General features: G+C 38.2%; 1 protein-coding gene across 10 annotated transcripts in view; it reads right to left on the bottom strand.

The window, feature by feature from the left end:
- Positions 1-19840, bottom strand: part of ST7 (suppression of tumorigenicity 7) — a 240472-nt gene that overhangs the window by 178329 nt on the left and 42303 nt on the right. Inside the window, exon 2 of one of the 10 annotated variants that reach the window (XM_055314570.1) lies at positions 10780-10816. The exons of the other annotated variants lie outside the window; for them this stretch is intronic. Coding sequence (XP_055170545.1) covers positions 10780-10801 — 22 coding nt within the window. The 5' untranslated portion in view covers positions 10802-10816. The remainder of the gene's footprint in view (positions 1-10779; positions 10817-19840) is intronic. 10 annotated transcript variants of the gene reach the window in all.

The raw sequence follows: 19840 nt of genomic DNA, 5'->3' as shown, positions 1-19840 counted from the left end.
AAGTTCAAACCAGTCTCCAAACTCAAATTAACGGCATTTTACAAATACCACCTCTTTTACATTTTACTCCACTTTCCCAAGGAACTTATTTATATTCAGTGGGTGAAATAAGTTCCTCTACTCCAGATAAGCATTCTTTTATCAGTGAAAAAAAGCACCTATCCTTTTAATTTCATAACTCATTTTAACATTGCTGGGAGAAATTATATGAAGGGATAGATATACCATGTTTATGAATTGGAATGCCCAACATTGTTAAAATGTCAATTATACCCAAGCTGCTTGCTAGATTAAACACACTTTCAATCAAAATCCCAACAGGGCTTTTTACAGAAATTGACAAGCAAATTTTAAAATTGCTATGGATATGGAAGGAGCAAGTATAACCAAAGCAATTTTGATAAAGAATTGACCTGGAGGGCTTACACTACCTGATTTCAAAAATGATGGTAAAGTCATAGCAATCAAAACTATGCTATTGACATGAGAATAAACACACACAGTCTATATTCTTGTTTCATGAGAAACAAGAATATAGACTCAATTGATTTTTTGCAAAGTATTTTATAAAAAATACATAAAAATTTCATAAAATTCTATGGGGAAAGGATTGTTTTTTTTTAAAGAAATGGTGCTGAAACAACTGAATTTTGGTGGAAAAGATGAATATCCACCTTTACTTCAAACTATATATGAAACTTTACTCAAAACAGATCATAATACACAGAGAAGCAAAACATATAAAACATTCAGGAGAAAATGTAGGGAAAAAATCTTTACAATCTTCAGTAGGCAAAAATTTCTTATATCTAACTCAAGAAATTGAAAACCTGGACCTTATCAAAATGCAAAACATTATCATTAATAAAACTAAAAGCTATAAACTTTGAGAAAACATTGTCAATACATGTATCTAACAAAGTACTTGTATCAAAATATATAAAGAACTCTTAACACTCAGTAAGACAAATACCCAATTTTTAAAATTGGCAAAGTACAGACACTTCATCAGTGAAGATATAGCAACAGCCAATAAGCACATGCAAAGATGTTCAGCATCTTTAAGGATGAGGAAAATGCAAATTAAAATTGTATCACAAGATCTTATCACTACATATCCACTAAATTAGCTAAAATTAAAAAGACTGACAATACCAAGTGTAGACAAGGATATAAAGCAACTAAACTCCCACACATTGCTGAAAGGAATGTAAAAAAAGTATAATCATTTTGGAAAACAGTTTGGAAGTTTCTCAACTCTTGCCTTTCTAGATCTTTACTCAAGAGAAAGGAAACCATATGTCCACTCAGATAATTCTACAATTATAGCAACTTTATTCATAAGAACTCAAAACAGGTAACAACTCGGTATCAATAGGCATATGTTTGAGCCAATTATGATATGGTGACCAACTGCCACAAATATTGCTGAGAACATTATACTGAACAAAAGAAGCTATACACGAAACTAGTAGACATTGTATGTTCCCATTTAAATGAAATTCTAGAGATTTGGAAATTGACTGCAAAGGGACACAAGAGAGAACTTTTTAGGGTTATAGAAATGTTATCTATCTTGATTGTAATGATAAGGATGGTTATATGTATGTATATATTTGCCAAAATTCATCAAACTGTTCACTTTAAATGGGTACATTTTATTATATGTAAATTGTTCTTCAATAAAATTATGTAAAGAAAACATTGTTTTCCCTATCATACTCAGCTTAGTATGCAATGCCAATTCCAGTAAGAACCAATTTTTTTGACTCATAGGCACTGGTATCAAAAATCTACACTGTTTTAACTAAATGAGAAACAAAATTTTAGTATTATTAACCTCTCTCTTCTCCCTCTCTCACTGCTTCACCCTCCATATCCAGTTGAACTTTCAATTTCTTAAAAGCTTTTTGCTCTTATTTCATATCATAAGCTACTCCTCTGCATTCAATAAGTATTTGTTAAACTGAATCTCACAGTCTCTATATCCTATCTTTTGTCACCTAATGTTATTCTGATAACAAACTAAAATATTTTATAAAGCCTTCAAATGTCATAGGATTTTGTCTATTTTATTATTTTTTCTCTCACTTAGTTTTAACACAATCTTTTTTCAAACAAAATATTTACTGTTCAGGGGCCCAATGTGTAAAACAGACTACATTTATAAGTTCAAATTTATAACATTTAATAATACAATCAACCAATGAGAACATAAGTTCATCTACCGGTAGTACTCATACTTTTGACTCAGATGTCAAAAGTAGTTATTTTTAATATGTGAATATATCTTTCTCTTTTTAGTTTTGCAGTTCTTAAAAAGGAAATTCAGATCAAATATGAAGAGCAGGGGTCATTGAACTAAGGCCCAGGGGCTGGCCTGCCTACCACCTGGTTTTTTATAGCCCTCGATCTAACAATATTTTGTTTCGTTTTTAAAGTTTTAAGTGGTTGGGGAAAAAATAAAAAGAGCATCTTTTGGTATGTGAAAATTATATGAAATTCAAATTTCTGTATTCATAAATAAAGTTTTACTGGAACACAGCCATACTCCTTTGTCTATGGCTGTTTATTTGCCACAATGGCTGAGTTGAAGAGTTGCAAAAACGACTGTATAGTCCACAAGTCTAAAATATTCACTCTTTGGCCCATTACAGAAAAAAAAAAAATGGCAGACCCCTGACTTAGAGAATCCCAGCAGCACTCTTGGGAACCAACCTCATGGGATAGAGTTTAGAAACTATTTATAGCAAACTGTATTTTACAAAGATGGCCACCACAATATTTTCCATCCTACCTGTTCTTCTGCAATGCGACCTTACCACTCTCTCACCAGGAGGAGTCTAATTCCCTTCCCTGTGAATCTGGGCTTGTCCTGGTGACTTGCTTCATCAATACAATTTGGTACATGTGGCTCCTGAGACTTCTAAGACTACTAGGTCATAAGAAACCTTGCAGCTTCCTCCTAGGATTCTTAGAATGCTCCATCATAGGATGCTTCCTCTGAGAACCTAGCACCATGTTGTGAGAAACTCGAAGCTCATGGAGAAGCCAAGTATAGGCACACTGCCTACAACCCCAGCTGAGCCCCAAGTCTACAGCCAGCTTCAATGATATCCATGTAGGAGAGCTAGCCTGGACCTCCAGTTCAGATACGACTTTAGATGACTGTGCCCCAGCAGATATCTGACTGCAGCTGCATTAGAGAACCCCTCAAGAGAACTACCCCTGGGTATGGCCAACCCATAGAACTGTGAAATATGATAATAAATGATTATATTAAGCCACTACATTTTGGGGTACTTTGTTATACAGCAAAAGATAACTTAAACGCCATTATACTAAAACAAATCTAGGAAAGTTTCAGATGAGTAATTCCAGACTCCTGATTCAAGCCCATGCATAACACCAAAGCAAACCCTACCAGAGCCTCCTGCTAACCCTCAGTGTTCTAGAAGTAGTTAAGAATGAAGGAGACAGGTAGTAAATAATACTCTAACAGAGTCACTGTGATTTCCTAATCTATATGCACTCTAATGAGGCTCAGTACTCCTCAAAATAGGCCAATAAGCCTGAATCTTAAGTCTGAAACTCTCAAAAAATTAAAAAAAAAAGGAAAATGATTTTTCCAATTGCTAAAATTATATCAGGATTGGTAAAGAGACAAGTCTCAGTTACCATACTGTAAATAAACTGGTGATCATAATACTTCATTATATTTACTTAATAGTCTTTAAAAAATGATAAATGAAGTTAGATGAAACATAGTCAGTTATCAATATATGGCTATGTATCAGTATATAACAGTTTACCTAAAACAAATACGGGCTTAAAATAAAAATCCACATGCTGTTCTGCTTGTGTCACCTGCTCCTGTTCCAAAGGGTGACAGGTAAGAGTCATTCACTTGGATGTTTCTGATATGTGCCAGTTATGTGTAATATACTCCTTGCTCTAGAATATTTAATTAAACTCCATATGAACATCCTGTAAAGCCCACACAGCATATTTTCAATAATATTATCTTAAGCCACAGCAGATTCAAATTTTGAAGAATGAGTGCTTAGTACATGATAGGTACCTGCCCTACTCTGGCAATAGGTCTTTGATTGATATAAATTTCATTCAAAAGAGACCAGGGTGGCTCTGAATCATTAACCTACTGATATCTCAGAGAACCATGGTGTGTCACAGGATGGTGTGTTTATTTTATATCTAAAGGGAAATTACTGGAACTCTTAAGATTCCTAATTTTTTTCTTAATTCAGTAATTATTTGCAAGATTAAATATTTATTTATGTGGCTATGATTCACACTAATGTAGAAAAGACTTAAACGGATAAAGTGTTTTAAGAGGAAATCATTCCAGGGGCACCTAGTAGGCTCAGTGGTTGAGCATCTGCTTTGGACTCAGGTCATGATCCCAGGGTCCTGGGATCAAGTCCAGCATTGGGTTCCCCACAAGGAGCCTGCTCCTCCCTCTGCCCATGTCTCTGCCTCTCTCTGTGTGTCTTATGAATAAGTAAGTAAAATCCTAAAAAAGAAAAAAAAAAGAGGAAAACAGTCCAAACTTGAGTGGCTTAATCCAATCCTACAGGAGTGCTTGACCAATTAGTGATGCCTACCGTAGGGGGTGACCAGTAGTGAGAAATACCTGGGCATTGGCCAACTCCAACCAGTTTCATCCAGTTTCAGCAGTCTCCTCTCTTCAGATCTCCCGCTAAGTCCCTTCAAAGACTTCCATGAAAGAATTTCCACCCAGTTTTAGAAAGTGACATTTCCCTTTCTTTAGCCAGTCTTTCCCACTGCTGGAGTCTACTCTCCACAGATAACCCCTGCTAAGCGCCACCTTGGTACAAAGGTCCTGGCCCAAAAAAAAAAAAGAGATTCCCTCAATACTGAGATTCCCTAACATCAAGAGTTCACTGGATAAGCCATATGTTGGGCCAGGAGAGCTTAGATGATGATAGGTGGCCAAACTCTGGTACAATGTGGTAGAGCCAAGATTTGAATCCAGGCAATCAAACACCAGAGTATCAGCACTTAGTCACTGAAGCTGGCACATGTTTGCTGCCATTTCTACAACATGTATTAAACTGTATCTTTGTCTTTTTGTTCACAGTTACATGAATCCACAATTAACACAAGCAAAATCTCCAGGCGGAAAATATTATAATTAACTATTCTAGCATAGCAATTATGACTACATCACAGGACCTGTAAATAATTCAAAATTTGTGCATTTCCTAATTAACACATTAATAAACATGTTAATAAATGCTTTATATTTATTAGGAGAAAATGATGGGATAGCAACACTCTTTGGAAAAAATTTTAAGTGATAATTCATATTCTCTTACTCCACAGTCTATATTGAAATTTTAATTTAAATTTTAATTAATGCAATGACTATTATTATTGTTAAAAATACACATTAGCAGTGACTTTTCCAACTCAGAATCCATAACAACAACGAATCCTATTCACATCCTGTGTAACTCCATAGGGAGTCTATGGGGAAAGTTTCCATATATGGTCATTTTTCCCCATAGACTCCCCATGGTTTATACAGGATATGAATCTGGCCCATTGTGACAATGAAAACAACAGATCACTGAAAACTTATGTGTAATTTCTGCTAAACAAACTATAGACTAACAATTAGGGAAACCAATACTCAAGTGAAAATAAGTAATCTGAGAATTTATAAATAACCACTAGGTATTTTTATTCCATTTCTGTACTAACAGAGTAAGTATATAAATATTCAGAAGAAAAATATTTTTCTTTCTTATTTAGTTCAAAATATTTTCTTGATACTAAAAATTATAATGTCAACTATTCAACAGGCAAGAAACCCAAAAGGAAATTTCACATCAGAACTTACATTGTCAGAAGGAAAGAAAAGATGATACAGCAAAACCAGTCAAATGCTACATGAGCTTTATTTAGCTTCCCAGGCTGCTGTATGACCATGTCCCAACATAAATTTCTGTTATCTATAATCATTTTCCCAAATTTGTGACATTAGCAATCTCTGGCATTCTACTTATCTGAAGTCATGTAGAATAATATTTTTCTTTTACATTCACTGCTTGACTTAGAAGTAAGTTTTTGTGTGTACACATATTTGTACTTTTGCCTTAAGATGAAAGCATCTAAAATCCAATACAGCTAAATACTAAAAGCCAGTTAAAGCTATAGGAAAGGGAAATGGCTGCCTTCCTAAATTACCTTGTTCCATATGACAATAACTAATAAAGGGGAAAACAAAATATAGTGTACTAGAATGTCAAACATACTAACAGCAAAAACAGCACTCGGACCTAATTATGTAATAAGAACTAGGACTTATCTTGAAAAACGGTCCAGTTGTAAATAGTCATTTTTGAATGAACGTGGTAACTATTAACATCTCAACTGATTCACAGAAATTACAGCAAAACAATAGACCCCAGTTTAATCTCACGTATGACTGGCTGTCAAGAATGGCCCTGAAACGCATGTAAAGAAAGGAGTGTGACTCTTTTGTTTCTCTATCAAAGAGATGCCTGTTTAACTGTACAGTTTCTTGGTGACCTAATATTGCTAGAGTATATTCTTTTGACTATCCCCACACAATGGCTCAAAATTTGAGATAATTACATTATTCTTAGAAACATGGTACCATACTCACTATTAGAACTGAGAAGCTGTCAGTTGCAACTTAATGCATTCATCAGTAACGAAAACAAAAGGCGACAGCTGAACTTCTGGTGCCCATCAAAGAGATCACGTGGCGCATCACATGGATCCCAAATCCTTGCCAGCATCCGGCTACCTACTCAAGGTGATATGGGCAGCCAGACAAGGGCAGGGCCAGCCACACCAGAGCTGAAGAGGGCTGACACGGACACCCACCGCCACCATTTCCCCATTACCACTGAGCTCACTAAATCCTACCGCTTTAGTGGCACGTTAGTAATTTATTTTTCCCTTTCACAGATGCACTAGATGTTCTTTTCAATTTATTACAACTACAACAAAATTTGGGGAGGAAGGATTAAACGGCATTATTTGTCCAGAGGCATGCTGCTTCTCAAAAGGCAAGATGATGCTCTCTTCACTGGACTAATGAGGCAGGTTCTTTGGAAGACATATTAACGTATTAATAAGCCAGGCACAATTCCCACCACAGCACACCTTAAATGGTACCCTTGAGGCCTGAAAAAGTTAAACATGGGAGGGGAGACAGGAGGAGGACTGAGCCAGATAAATGTTAATTGAATAAACGTTCATTGTACTAGAAGTATTTACACTTTGGAGAATGAGTAGCTTTATCAAGAAGGATGTAATCAGAGGGCAGTAGTACAAAACTAGTTTTCTTTATTCTACCAGAAGAAAAGATGACATTTTTCTGTCCCTTTATAAAATTTTAAAAGTAGAATTTTCAAATTTTTGTGGGATTCAACTTGATTTCAAAATATCATTGCATCAAATGAAGTACCAAAGATAGGAATTTTCATGACTACTCTCCTCAACAATTCTCTTTACTGGTGGTATTTTTCTCCAAAGACTTAATTATTCCGACGATAGAAACTAAAATTGCATTTCCTCAAGGCAGATAAAGAGCAGACATACTGGTCCCAGTTTCAGACGTGGGAAACTTCAGTCAAGGAAAACCTCCGTGAAATACTTCAAGACGTTACAGAGCTCCAGAAGCTACACCTCCTGCTTTGTAAGGATTAATCCACATACGACACAGGACACCTGCATTCCAAGCGGGCCGAAAAGAGACGGTGGCCAATCTACACAACCAAGGAGATTCAGACCCACTGAGTCAGGAACAGGGAGACTGGCACTGGTAAAGCCACTCCCCAGAATGCTATAGGAAGATGCTCACTAAAACAAGGTAATACAGGGCATTTATTAATTCTGCTGGGTAGCTATTCGGTCTTTAACTTTGAAGAACAAGGAAGGGTCTACTCTCCCAGGTGAATTTTTTGTCACTTTTGAGGCTTTTGTAGTTGGAGGAAGGGTCTTTTTGGTATTTAAATCAAGCGATACTATTTTAGTGACACAGAACACGTTATAACGTGATACCAGCTACTAAAAATTCCTGACTTACAAAGGTCTGAAACATAAAATCAACTTACTCTAGTACTTGAAAATGAGGACACTGACATTTCCCTCTCTTACAGGCAAAGAGCAAGGGAGAGAGAAAATTTCCAGAGCCATTTACATGTGACTCTACAAGCAAAAGAAGTCACGATAGTGATTTCCTTTTGACTGGGAAAGGTCGTCACAAAGGAACTTTTCTCCAGTAATATAAATATTCTGTATCTTAACCTGGGGCGTGGTTCCATGGCTATAAACTTAGGCAGAAATTTATAGAGCTGCATACTTGGACTTACACATTTTATCCAACGTAAACCATACTCCAATTCAAAAAATAAAAGCATCCAATACTAGCAAAGTAATACAACCAAAAATCAAAAATAAGAATAATGAAATCAGAGTATGTTAGGAAAAGAAAAAACAAACAAAAAAAAAAATGACCTTTCCAGGATCTAGCATAGCACTGTACACAGGGTGGATGAACAAGTATTTATTATAAAAATTTAGTGAGAATGCCTTAGTTGGTTGTCAAGATCCCTTCTGAACTAATTAGAACTTCAAATATGACTTATTTTCCTGAACATCCTAAATATAGACAGTTTCAGCCTCTAAAGGCTCCAAAAGGCAGAAATTAAAGGCCTAGAAAGCTATGCCTCAAAACAGAAAGAAAATACATCTGTCTCAGCTCTGAGTATAGATTTAAGGCATCTCCTTATCAAAAGGCGCAGTCCATTCTCAACAGTTAATGATCACTGACAATACAATCCTATCTATAGTCTTCTAGGGATAAGCAAGAGGCATACCTAATACTCAATCAAGTAAAAAAAAAAAAAAAAAAAAAAAAAAAGCAAAAATCTGCATGATGGTGTTCTGAATGGGATTCTTGTCCGTTCAGTAATCCGGTAGCTACGGAGACCAAAAGCAACCAGCAGTTTTCAATCATACCACACAGCACACGGGTGACACTATTAAGAGACCAGATTTGATAATCAAGAAAGGTTGTGTCTGCTTAGTAAACCTGGCCAGACATTGTTGGGTTAGAGTCCCTAGTCCAAGAGCCCAAAGACTTCCACACTGAGTTTCGGCTTCTATTTTTAGCTAAACAAAGTAGTAACACTAATTCTCCTTTAGTAGATAAATATCTCTGTCCATACCTAGGTTCCTACATAAACAAAACCCCATGAGTAAAATGAAACTGTAGTAAGTCCTTGTCACTCCAATAAATTGTTCCTACTTCTGGGATAACAATAATTCCAGATGCACCATGAAGTGAATTCAAAAAAAATATTTTTAAATTATTGGAAAATAACGCTGTCATATGCTGAATGGAACAACACGTCTCACTGTTATACTATGTTGACCTTCATTAGTCAGAGTGGTTAATTTCAGCCGTGAGAAGCTTCCATGTGAAACAACAAAAATAACCAATCCTTTAAAAAAAAAAAACCAATCAGGAAACAAACAAACAAAAACCCTGAAGGTTATAAGCTCTCTTGAAATGAAACACAACTATTCTAGAATAATCAGCTGCACACAAATAGGCACACTGATTACCTGAGATCAGAGAGAAAAGGTCGGATTATAAATTCTTAGGAAATGCATTTCCTAAATTCCTGCCCTAACTCCCTTCTCCCCACAAAGATGGTATCTTGCCAGTTTTTCATGTTCTAGGCCAGCAGGTTGAGTCTCTTCAGAAATACTTAACTGTCACCTTTGCTTATGAATAATGACAAAATATTCTGCAGAGCCTGTACGGCTGCATGGGTTAGTTATGGTATTCTACATCCAACGTTAAATAATGCTCAGACTAGTCAGGCTGGTCACCAGGCTGTACCTACCCATGGTGATGTCCACAAGTGCTGTCCAGCCCAGCCCATTGTGCAGGGCCTGCTCTGCGCCAAAGCGATTTCACTGTACAAGTTTTAAGACAGATACGATGCTGCTGGAGCGGCTGGAGCTGCAGGACCGAGACGCTAGCCTGCATACCCACATTGAAACCATTGTGTTTTTAAAAAAAGAAGAAGAAAGGAAGAAGAAAGAAGAAGAAGAAGAAGAAGAAGAAGAAGAAGAAGAAGAAGAAGAAGAAGAAGAAGAGAAAGAAAGAAATCTCTACCATAGGACTTATTTCTTCTTCTCTACATCTACAGAATGTCCATCTTGTCCCCTACATCATCCACGTCATGTCTGTCCCCAGGCTTTTGTAAAAATATGGAGGAAGAGGATGTCATGACACCTTTTTCTCCTTTTAGGTAAAGACTGCAAACCTTTTCGTTTTGTTTTGTTTTCCCTTTGTAATCAGCACTGTCATCTCAGGTCCTCCCAGTTCCCGCCTGGGGCTTAGGGACCGTTCTGGAACCCACCGGCGACCGGCGACCAGCGACAGACCCGAGGGCATCACCGGGCACGGTCTGCAGGGACTGCCCGGATCCCCGGCTCCCTCCCTCCCTCCGAGGCCTGGTTTTGGGCGCCCCGAGCTCCCTGGCCCCGGAGGATGAACACACACTCCCCGTGGAGGACGAGTCCCTTCCCCGGGGTGGGGGGGCCCATCCCTTCGCGGTCGGGGCCCCCAGAACACCAGGGCTGCTCAGCACCCGAGGCAAAGCGACAGGAGCCCGAGCCAGGGAAGCGTGACAGCAGCGGCCAGATTTCTAAGGAGCGAAGGAGCGGGGCGCGTCTACTTACATGAAGACTCAGTGCCAAACATGGCTGGCTCCAGAGGCTGCTTTTTTTTAGACAAAAAAAAAAAAAAAAAGGGAAAAAATTAGAAGAAAGGAGGTGGGGGGGAGGAGAGAGCAGGAGAGGGCAGAGGAGCAGGAGGGATCGAGCGGAGGGAGGGCGGCGGGGTCACGGGGGCGCGGCGGGGCCGGCCTGCTGGGGCCGCGGGCTGCGGGCTGCGGGGCCGCTCTCCCCGCTCGAGCCCCGGGAGCGGCCGCCGGGGCTGCGGGGCGCGGGGCGCGGGGCGCGGGCGGGGCGGCGGCGGCGGCGGCGGCGGCGGCGGCGGCTGCAGTCCCGGCCCCGCGAGGCAGCCAGACAATAGCGGGGCTCGTGCAGGCGGCGCTGACGTCACAGGCTCTGCACCGCCCGGCCGCGCCGGGCCCGGGGGCTGGGGGGGGGGGAGGGGGGGCGGGGGGGCTCCCGGCTGCGGCGCTGCACCCTTGGCCGCCTGCACGCCCCCCCCGGAGCGACCTCAAGGGCACGCACCCGCCCCCCCCCTCCCCCGCAACGACCGACCACAGCGCGCAGACCTCGGTTCTCGCCTTCGTGCAGCGAGTCAAACTTTTCCAGGGAATTAGGAATATGGGCAAGGGGAAAAATAAGCCGCCTTTGCAAAAAAAGGACTGCGGAGCTCGTTTTTTTCTTTTTTTCTTTCTTTCTTTTTTTTTTTTTTTTTTTTTTTCTGGCTGACAAATCAAGGGCTATATGCTCCATCGGAAGGTGTGGGAAAACATGCACAGGGTTGCACACACATGCCGGGCTCAGGAATATGCCCTCACAGACGCCCATCTATGAACAGCGAAAATAACAGCGTGAGTGCTTAGGGCACGGCTGGGCACTGGAATGTCACCGATGACACACCATCATGTTGCAACTACTATTCCAATGTGGGAAACACAGCTCCAGGAACATATGATCGGCATGTATTGCTCTCATCCCATTCTCTTTGCCTTATTTTCATTTTGCCTTCTGAGAAGCTCCAGGAACATATGATCCACATATATTTCTCTCATCCCGTTCTTTTTGCCTTATCTTGGTTTTGCCTTGTGAGAACTCCTGTGCTTTTCCAGGGCAACCCAGTCATTTCGAAGCTGTGTGCACACACCTGTGTATACCAGTGTGTCAGAGGGTGTACAGGACCAACACCATTCTCTGTAATCTACTGCTGCAAAGAAATAATTGAAAATACTGTTGTTTTGTCTCTTGACTCACTTGATAAATAACTCTTCCTGCATGATTGCCTTTACTCTCAGAAATCTATTTTTTAATATTTTATTTATTTATGAGAGACAGACAGAGAGAGAGAGGCGCAGAGACACAGGCAGAGGGAGAAGCAGGCTCCATGCAGGGAGCCCGAGGTGGGACTCAATCCCGGGTCTCCAGGATCAGGCCCTGGGCCAAAGGCGGCACTAAACCACTGAGCCATCCAGGCTGCCCTCAGAAATCTATTTTTTTTTTTTTTAAAGCTAGAAGCATGCAGACCTTCATTGGAGTATCTATCCAAGACAAGCAAAAAAAAAAAAAAAGAAAGAAAGAAAAAAGAAAAATTTTAATGTTTTAAAAACACTGAAATGCACAAAAAGTGTATATGTGTATATTCCCATAATCCTACACTTTTAAAATCATATAAAATAAGTTTCCTCTCCATCCATTCATCCAAAGTATATACCCAATATTTTCTTACATTTACAAAGGCAGGTTTTTATACAGTATAATTTTTTTTTCTTAATTTTTTTTATTTATTTATGATAGTCACACAGAGAGAGAGAGAGAGGCAGAGACACAGGCAGAGGGAGAAGCAGGCTCCAGGATCGCGCCCTGGGCCAAAGGCAGGCACCAAACCGCTGCGCCACCCAGGGATCCCCTACAGTATAGTTTTTAAACATTAAATTCTGATATGAATGCGGAACTGCAAATTACTATCTAAAATATCATTAATAGCTTTTCTGTTCAGTATATGTAGATCCATCTCATTCTTTTAATGGTTGCATAATATTCCATTGTGTGGATATAGCACAATTTATTCAAGGTAATTTGGCCTTTGCTTACCAAAAATGCTAACCCATTATGAAGAGAGCACAACAATGTTACATAAGATAAAGAACAAATATTTTGTGGTAGGAAAGAATTATTTACAGAATATTCACTAAGTGCCAGGTACTATTCTTGAAACTTTACATGTATTAACTTATTGAAGCCTTATAAAAACCCTAAAAGGTAGATACCCTTAATATCCATAATTGATAGATGGTGAAATAATTTGCCAAGGTCACACAAGTACCAAATGTTACCCCTGGGATTCAAACCTAGGTCACCTGTTTCCAAAGAATATGCTCTTAACCACTCTTCCAAAATGCTTCTTGAAAATTAATAAATACTCAAAATCATACTTTAAGTATTCAACTAAAAGACAAGGAAAACAGAAATCAACTGAAAATGTGGAGAAAAATACTCTTAAAAGAGAAAGGTCACCAGAGAAAGCTAAAAATGACAGAAAGGACGATGCTGAAAAATGCAGGAATTAGAAAAGGCATCCCTCCCAAATTACTGGTCATGGAAACAACCAGTGGAGAGCATCAATAATGGTGTTGAGATGTAACTGTAGGGCAATACCCTTCAAAAGGGTCAAAACCAGAATATACCTTACATAAGATCTATTTTAAATCGCATTACGGATGTTGGACGTGAATGGCCACACAAGTGGCGGATGGATGTGGCCAACAGAAAGGCAAGAGGAAAAGTAGAATGAGAAAATGATCCTGGGTAAGAGATATTCTCCACCAGGGCCCATCATCTATATGCAATACCTGCTTTGCCAAGTCACTGATGTAGCTCCTTTCTTCAGCTCATACATGATGGTGTATATTTGCATATATAAAGGCACTTTTCTGAGGGCCTATATTTATTCCTTGGTGCGGACTTCTGAGAGTAAGTTAAAGGCTGCAGTATTTCTCAGGAAGTCAACTTTTTTTAGAGATCTAAAACAGGGTCAGTATGTTAAAAGCATTAGGTATCTCACTTGCCAACAAAATTGGACACAAATGACAACCTCTGACTCCTGTTAAGGTTTCTATAAGTTCTGGAGGCCTGCAGTATTTCTAAATACTTTTAGAAGGTTGGAATCCAGGGGCACCTGGGGGGCTCAGTGGTTGAGCATCCGCCTTTGGCTCAGGGTGTGACCCTGGGGTCCTGGGATCGAGTCCCACATCAGGCTCCCCATGGGGAGCCTGCTTCTCCCTCTGCCTGTGTCTCTGCCTCTCTGTGTGTCTATCATAAATAAATAAATAAATAAATAAATAAATAAATAAATAAATAAATAAATAAATAAATAAATAAATACTTTTAAAGAGAAGAAGGAGGGGGAGGTTAGAATCCATATCAGTAAAGACCCATCTTTGGCAAAATAGATTTCAAAAACTTATTTCACTCTGATTCTCTCCTCTAGGCAGCTGGTATGAGCTCAGAGAACAAAGACAAATTTTCATATGTTGCCTAAGGAAAATATAATGAAATAAAACTGATCTGATATCTTCCATGTCCCTCCAAAAAAAAAAAAATCACATAATGCATTCCAAAACCAAAGTGACCTTTGAATTATCAATTCTGTCTAATTACGCCCATCTGCCTACAACCTTACCCTTCCATTAGTAAAGAAAGTACTGTTAATTTCAGGATTAAATTAGCAATGAAAGGAGAGATCAATATTCAAAATAAGGTAGTGTCCAAAATCGTCATTATTAAGTCAGAACACTGTTGATAAAGAGAGATAGTAGTGAAAATGTTAAACCCAAGTCAACAGTCACTTTTAGTGGAAATTCCATTCATAAATCCTTCAACAACCATTTCCTGGGAGCCCGCTGTCCAGCACTCTAGGGGTACAGCCAAGAACCAACCCCCTCCTCCGGGGAGCTTACAGTCTAGGCGGTGAGACAAACAAACACGGAATACGCCAGGGGTGGCACGTGCTAGAGAGAAAGATAAGAGGAACCTGGGGCAGAGGAGTGACAGAATGTGAGGATTATTTCAGGTAAAAACACTAGGTAATGCCACCCTTAAAAGATTTCAACAGACACCTGAAAAAACTGAAAGAGGGAGAAGAGCATTCCAGGAAAAAAGAAATACATAAAACTATTCTTGAATCATCAAGAATCATTTTCGACTGGATGATAACCCCTTCAGTGCCGTGATGACGTCAGTAAGCACAAAGTGATTAAGCTTCATGAATAGTAACGACAGTAAAACAAATTCTCTTTGCAAATCTAAAAGAATTTACTTACTTTCTCATAAACTGAAAACATATGCGTTCTTCTTTTCACGGTTTACTAGAGTAAATATACCTATATTTGCAACTATGTAAATGTTTATAAAAAAATCTCCATAGAAGACAACATCCAAAATAGCTTCCTACCACATCAGACAACTAACTTAATTAATTTATCTATTAATGTGGTAAGAACTTAAACCACATATTCTCTCTAGAGTACACACAATAACTAATCTTGAAAGTGTCGTAACTGGAATTTCCCTGGAGCCTCTGTTCACACTAAAGTTTCCTTAGTATTCCTTTTGATGTCTATTTAGCATGTGAAAGTTATGTGTCTTTTGGAACACCACCTATATGTTTGTAAAGTATTACCTAAAAACAACAAAGAAGTGGCTTAGTGGCAATATATAAACTATAGAAAAATGAAAGAATCAATGATTGTGTTCTTTGGAAAACAGGTACAAATTTCTAATTGAAAACATACTCATAGTAAAAGCTCCCTGGTAAGATTTTAGAAATTTCAATTATTTGCATATGGCTATAAAGTGTGTTCCTTTGGCTTCTACAGAGTTCCACACACACAGTGAGTCTTCTAAAAGATAAGTCTATTGCTTATTTTATTCCGGAGCTGTGAAACAAAAATCCTGGTACACTAATCTTATGAAAAAAAAAAATCAAAATACACACACTACTCTCTCTCTTTCTCTCTTTATACATATATATACACATATGTATATGTATATATAAATCCATATATGTATGTATATATACTTATGTATATATATATATATGGATTTATGGAAAAAACAGATTTGAGCAATTAATTACTTTAAAATGTTTTGTCTTCAAAAAATATTTACCACAGAAGTCCTTTACATAGCAAGCTCCAGAAAGTTACATTTTAAATCATTGATTTTACAAAAATTTCACAATTTGATACAATATTGTATCAACTTTGTACAAAATTGTATCAAAGATCCACACATACCTCAAAAGGGCTCACTTATAGAGAACGTAACTAGAGCTTAAATGTAAACATAGAGTGGGATTTTGTTATTATACTGGGTATGGAAAGTGGGTCTCTCCCCTGGTGGAAAAATCTTCCAAAAGCCTTTGCTCTTTAATTTAAAAGGAACCTATTAGAAAACAGTGTCATCATTTTCCAAAAGTTCAAATTTAAGGTAATATAATTTTGAATTGAGGTAATTAATTTTGGCAAAGACTCATGTCCTTTCCTCCTTAGCATCACCTCCTCAATCTACCCTCATCCCATCTGAGTCAAGGGAATCCCCCACCTTCTCACCAAGCAACCAGCACCCAAGGTTAGCCTGATTTTAACATTTTATTTCCAAACCTGCACTAACTTACCATTCAGAAACTAGAACTTGGGAAACACGGTTATGCAAATTAAAAAAGAAAGAGGCTAGTTATCCGTCCAAAAATTCTAGACACATTAATATTCAGAAAATTTGGGATAAAAACTGAAATTCCCCAACTCACCTCATTATGTCAACTCCATCTAAAAGACTGAGCCACACACATGCACAAAACAACTATCACAATGCCAAAAATGTTTTACAGAAACCAGAAGCTCTGTGTAGACTGTGTGTATATTTTATTCTCTGTGTGGCATAATGTGAACTCAGATGTTTGTACTCTAAACCTTCTGGCCCAGAGGAGAGACATGAGAATTAATTACAGATTGCATCTTACTGAAGTCTGTTTGAGTATGACCCAAACTGAAATAGAGAAAACAAGGGTATATCTGACAAATTCCCCTAAGTGCTTATCTTAAATATCAAAATCTGTATATAACAAATTCATACATGATATTTTTAAATATACAAACACAATCAACATAATTTTTAAATATAAATGCAAAGTATTTTATTTTAAATAATTCTATGTGGCTGGACAATATTTTAAATTTAATTTTACCTGTATAATCCATAACGAAGCAATAGGCAGGGAATCGGGTATTTTCCAAAGTACAGCTCTATCAGGCACAAAATGAAACAGCTCCCTGGACAGGCAAACTGCTCTGGGGAAAGCCTCCTGCCATGTGACATTAAGCACACACACACTTCTGCTTATCTCGAACTCAAGCCACAACTGACGTGGCTCTGCTCTCCTATGCCTGTTCTTTTAAAGTCATCCTAGAAACGTCTCTCTTAGAAAAGAACCGTTATTTCTTCCCATTTCATTTCTGTATTATTAGTTTTAAAACTAGGAGAAAAAATCCTCTTCTTCCTCTAAGTGAAAAGAACACAAGATTATCTATACTTCATCCTAGTTCTCAATAGTACAAACCCATAATTGTCCAATTTTTTAAGAAGAATATAGTTTTGTCATTATGTCCATTCATTTGATTGTATGCACATTTGATCCATTTGAAACACATCTGATCTTAAGAGATCTAATAAACGTGATGAAAGAACAATTCTTCAAGGCAGATCTAAAACCTTCAACTCATTTGTCTGAGTCCTGAAACAGACGTCAGATGGAAAGGACATATGGTCATTCCTGAGACAGACTCTATCTGATGTAATCTTAAATGTCACATTGCCACATACCATCTTTTCCTTCATTGCCAATTGTTTTGATCTTGAGTGTATCCCTGGCTGAAACTTTAAATAAATTTTAACAGCGGCTACTTCATCTTGATAGAATTCTTTACTCTGCCCAGAGACAAGATATAAGTAAATAAACTTTTAAAAATTTTATCAGCTTTTTTTATTTTTGAGCAACTTGGATGGTTGGACAATCTCCAATTTGGAGATATATTAAGCCCCACATTGCAGCTACTTTCAGAAAGATAAGGTATTGGTATTTTAGAGTGGTTTTTTTTTTTTTTAATTTTGCTACTTGGAATAAGTTTCTCCATAAGATAATTATAAGGTTTACAATACTATAAAATATAATTTCTAATTTTCTACTCAATATCAAAAGTATGTATCCTACAGGACTCTAAAAATTCTGAGCTCAATATCATTATTGAAAAGGTCTCCCCCAAAATTTTATAAAATAAATGAGAAAGTATCATTTCACATAGCCATCTAGTCAATGCTTCATTACCATAAGCAGATCCCATTACACCACCTTTCTGCTAACAGTCAAAAGCTGTTAATTCTCATCAACCTCACCTGCCACTGCTGCTAAGCAGCCCTGACTTACTTCTCAGGCCTTAATTCTCTTTATCTTAATCTAGAGTACAGATTAGAAAGCTTTCCATGAGCTATAAAAAGTTGATATAGTTTCTTCCTGGTATTGAGGTTGTGCAAATGAGTAAAACAGTAATGCCGTATTGTTTTAAAATGGTAAACTCAAAATGCCTAATAAAAAAATGCCTTAATTTCCACAAAACTTACAAGTGTGTGGAAACACTGATAGCCATTATCAGATGTCACAAGAAATGACATTTTATGTCTTCCACAATTCAGTTCTGTTAGCATGGCTTTTTAAAGTTTTTATCTAAATATTTGAGTAGCATTATTTTAAGAGCAATCGTTTCATTTTTATCCTACTTTATAATTCCTCTTTAAAACACAGATATTTTAAGGAAATGCAGTTCGCTGACAAAATGAGAACGTAATGAAAAATCCAAATCAGAAGGTACAAGACAGATGAATAGATGGGCCAATAGCTATAAAACCTACAATCTATAGTCTAAACCCAAAAAGACAAGAAACAACAAGTGTTGAGGATATGGAGAGAAAGGAATGGGAATGTAAATTAGTACAGCCACTGTGGAGAACAGTATGGAAGTTCCTCAAAAAATTAAAAATAGAAATACCATATGATCCAATAATTACACCTACTGGGTATTTACCAAAAGAAAACAAAAACACTAACTGGAAAAGATATGTGCACCCCTATGTTTATGGCAGCATTATTTACAATAGCCATGATACGGAAGCCACCTAAGAAGGGATGAAAAAGATGTGGAATGGATGTTACACACGCACCCACGCACGCACCCACGCACGCACAAATATACACAATGGACTATTATGAAGCCTTAAAAAAGATAAGTCATGCCACTTACAACATGGGTGGACCTAAAGGGTATTAAACTAAGTAAAATAAGTCATGACAAATACCATATGATTTCACTTGTATGTGGGATAAAAAAACAAAACAAAACAAAACGAATACATTCAAAAAACAAAAAGCAGAATCAGACCTATAAACACAGAGAACCAACCGAGGGTTGCAGGGGCAAGGTGGAGGGAGGCGGGCAGAAGGGGTCAGGGGTATGGGAGAGGCATCCAGTTACAGAATGAGTAAGTCCTGGGAAGAAGAGGCGGAAGGCAGGTGGGCAGGACTGTCACAGCCCCGCACAGCGACAGCCGGCGGCTGCAGAGAGAAGGCCAAGCCATGCCGACCGCGGAAACCCTTGTAACATCATAATCAACTACAGTCCAATTAAAAACGTTTTAAAAGCCTACGATCTACAGTTAACTGACCTGCCACACCTCAAAAAGCCAGCAGAGTGGTTAAAAGCCAGGCTTTGAGTCAGAGGGAAGGTTCAAGTCACACCTTAGCCACTTATTAGCTGCGTAATCTCAGGCAAGTGTTTAAATCCCTCTGAGCCTCTGTTGGCTCATAAATTCACAAAGGGCCTACGTCATGCCTTGATTTACGTAAATAAATAGCTAATGTGTCAGTAGTACTTAATGTGTGCCAGGCATTGTCTTGCATCACGTACTAACTTATTTAACCCTCGGACAACCTCGTAAAGTAAGGTAAGGTATCTATCGGCTT

The sequence above is a fragment of the Nyctereutes procyonoides genome, unplaced genomic scaffold (genome assembly GCF_905146905.1).
Source record: "Nyctereutes procyonoides isolate TBG_1078 unplaced genomic scaffold, NYPRO_anot_genome, whole genome shotgun sequence".
NCBI classification, from domain to species: Eukaryota; Metazoa; Chordata; class Mammalia; order Carnivora; family Canidae; genus Nyctereutes; species Nyctereutes procyonoides.
This window is presented reverse-complemented; position numbering and strand designations above follow the sequence as displayed.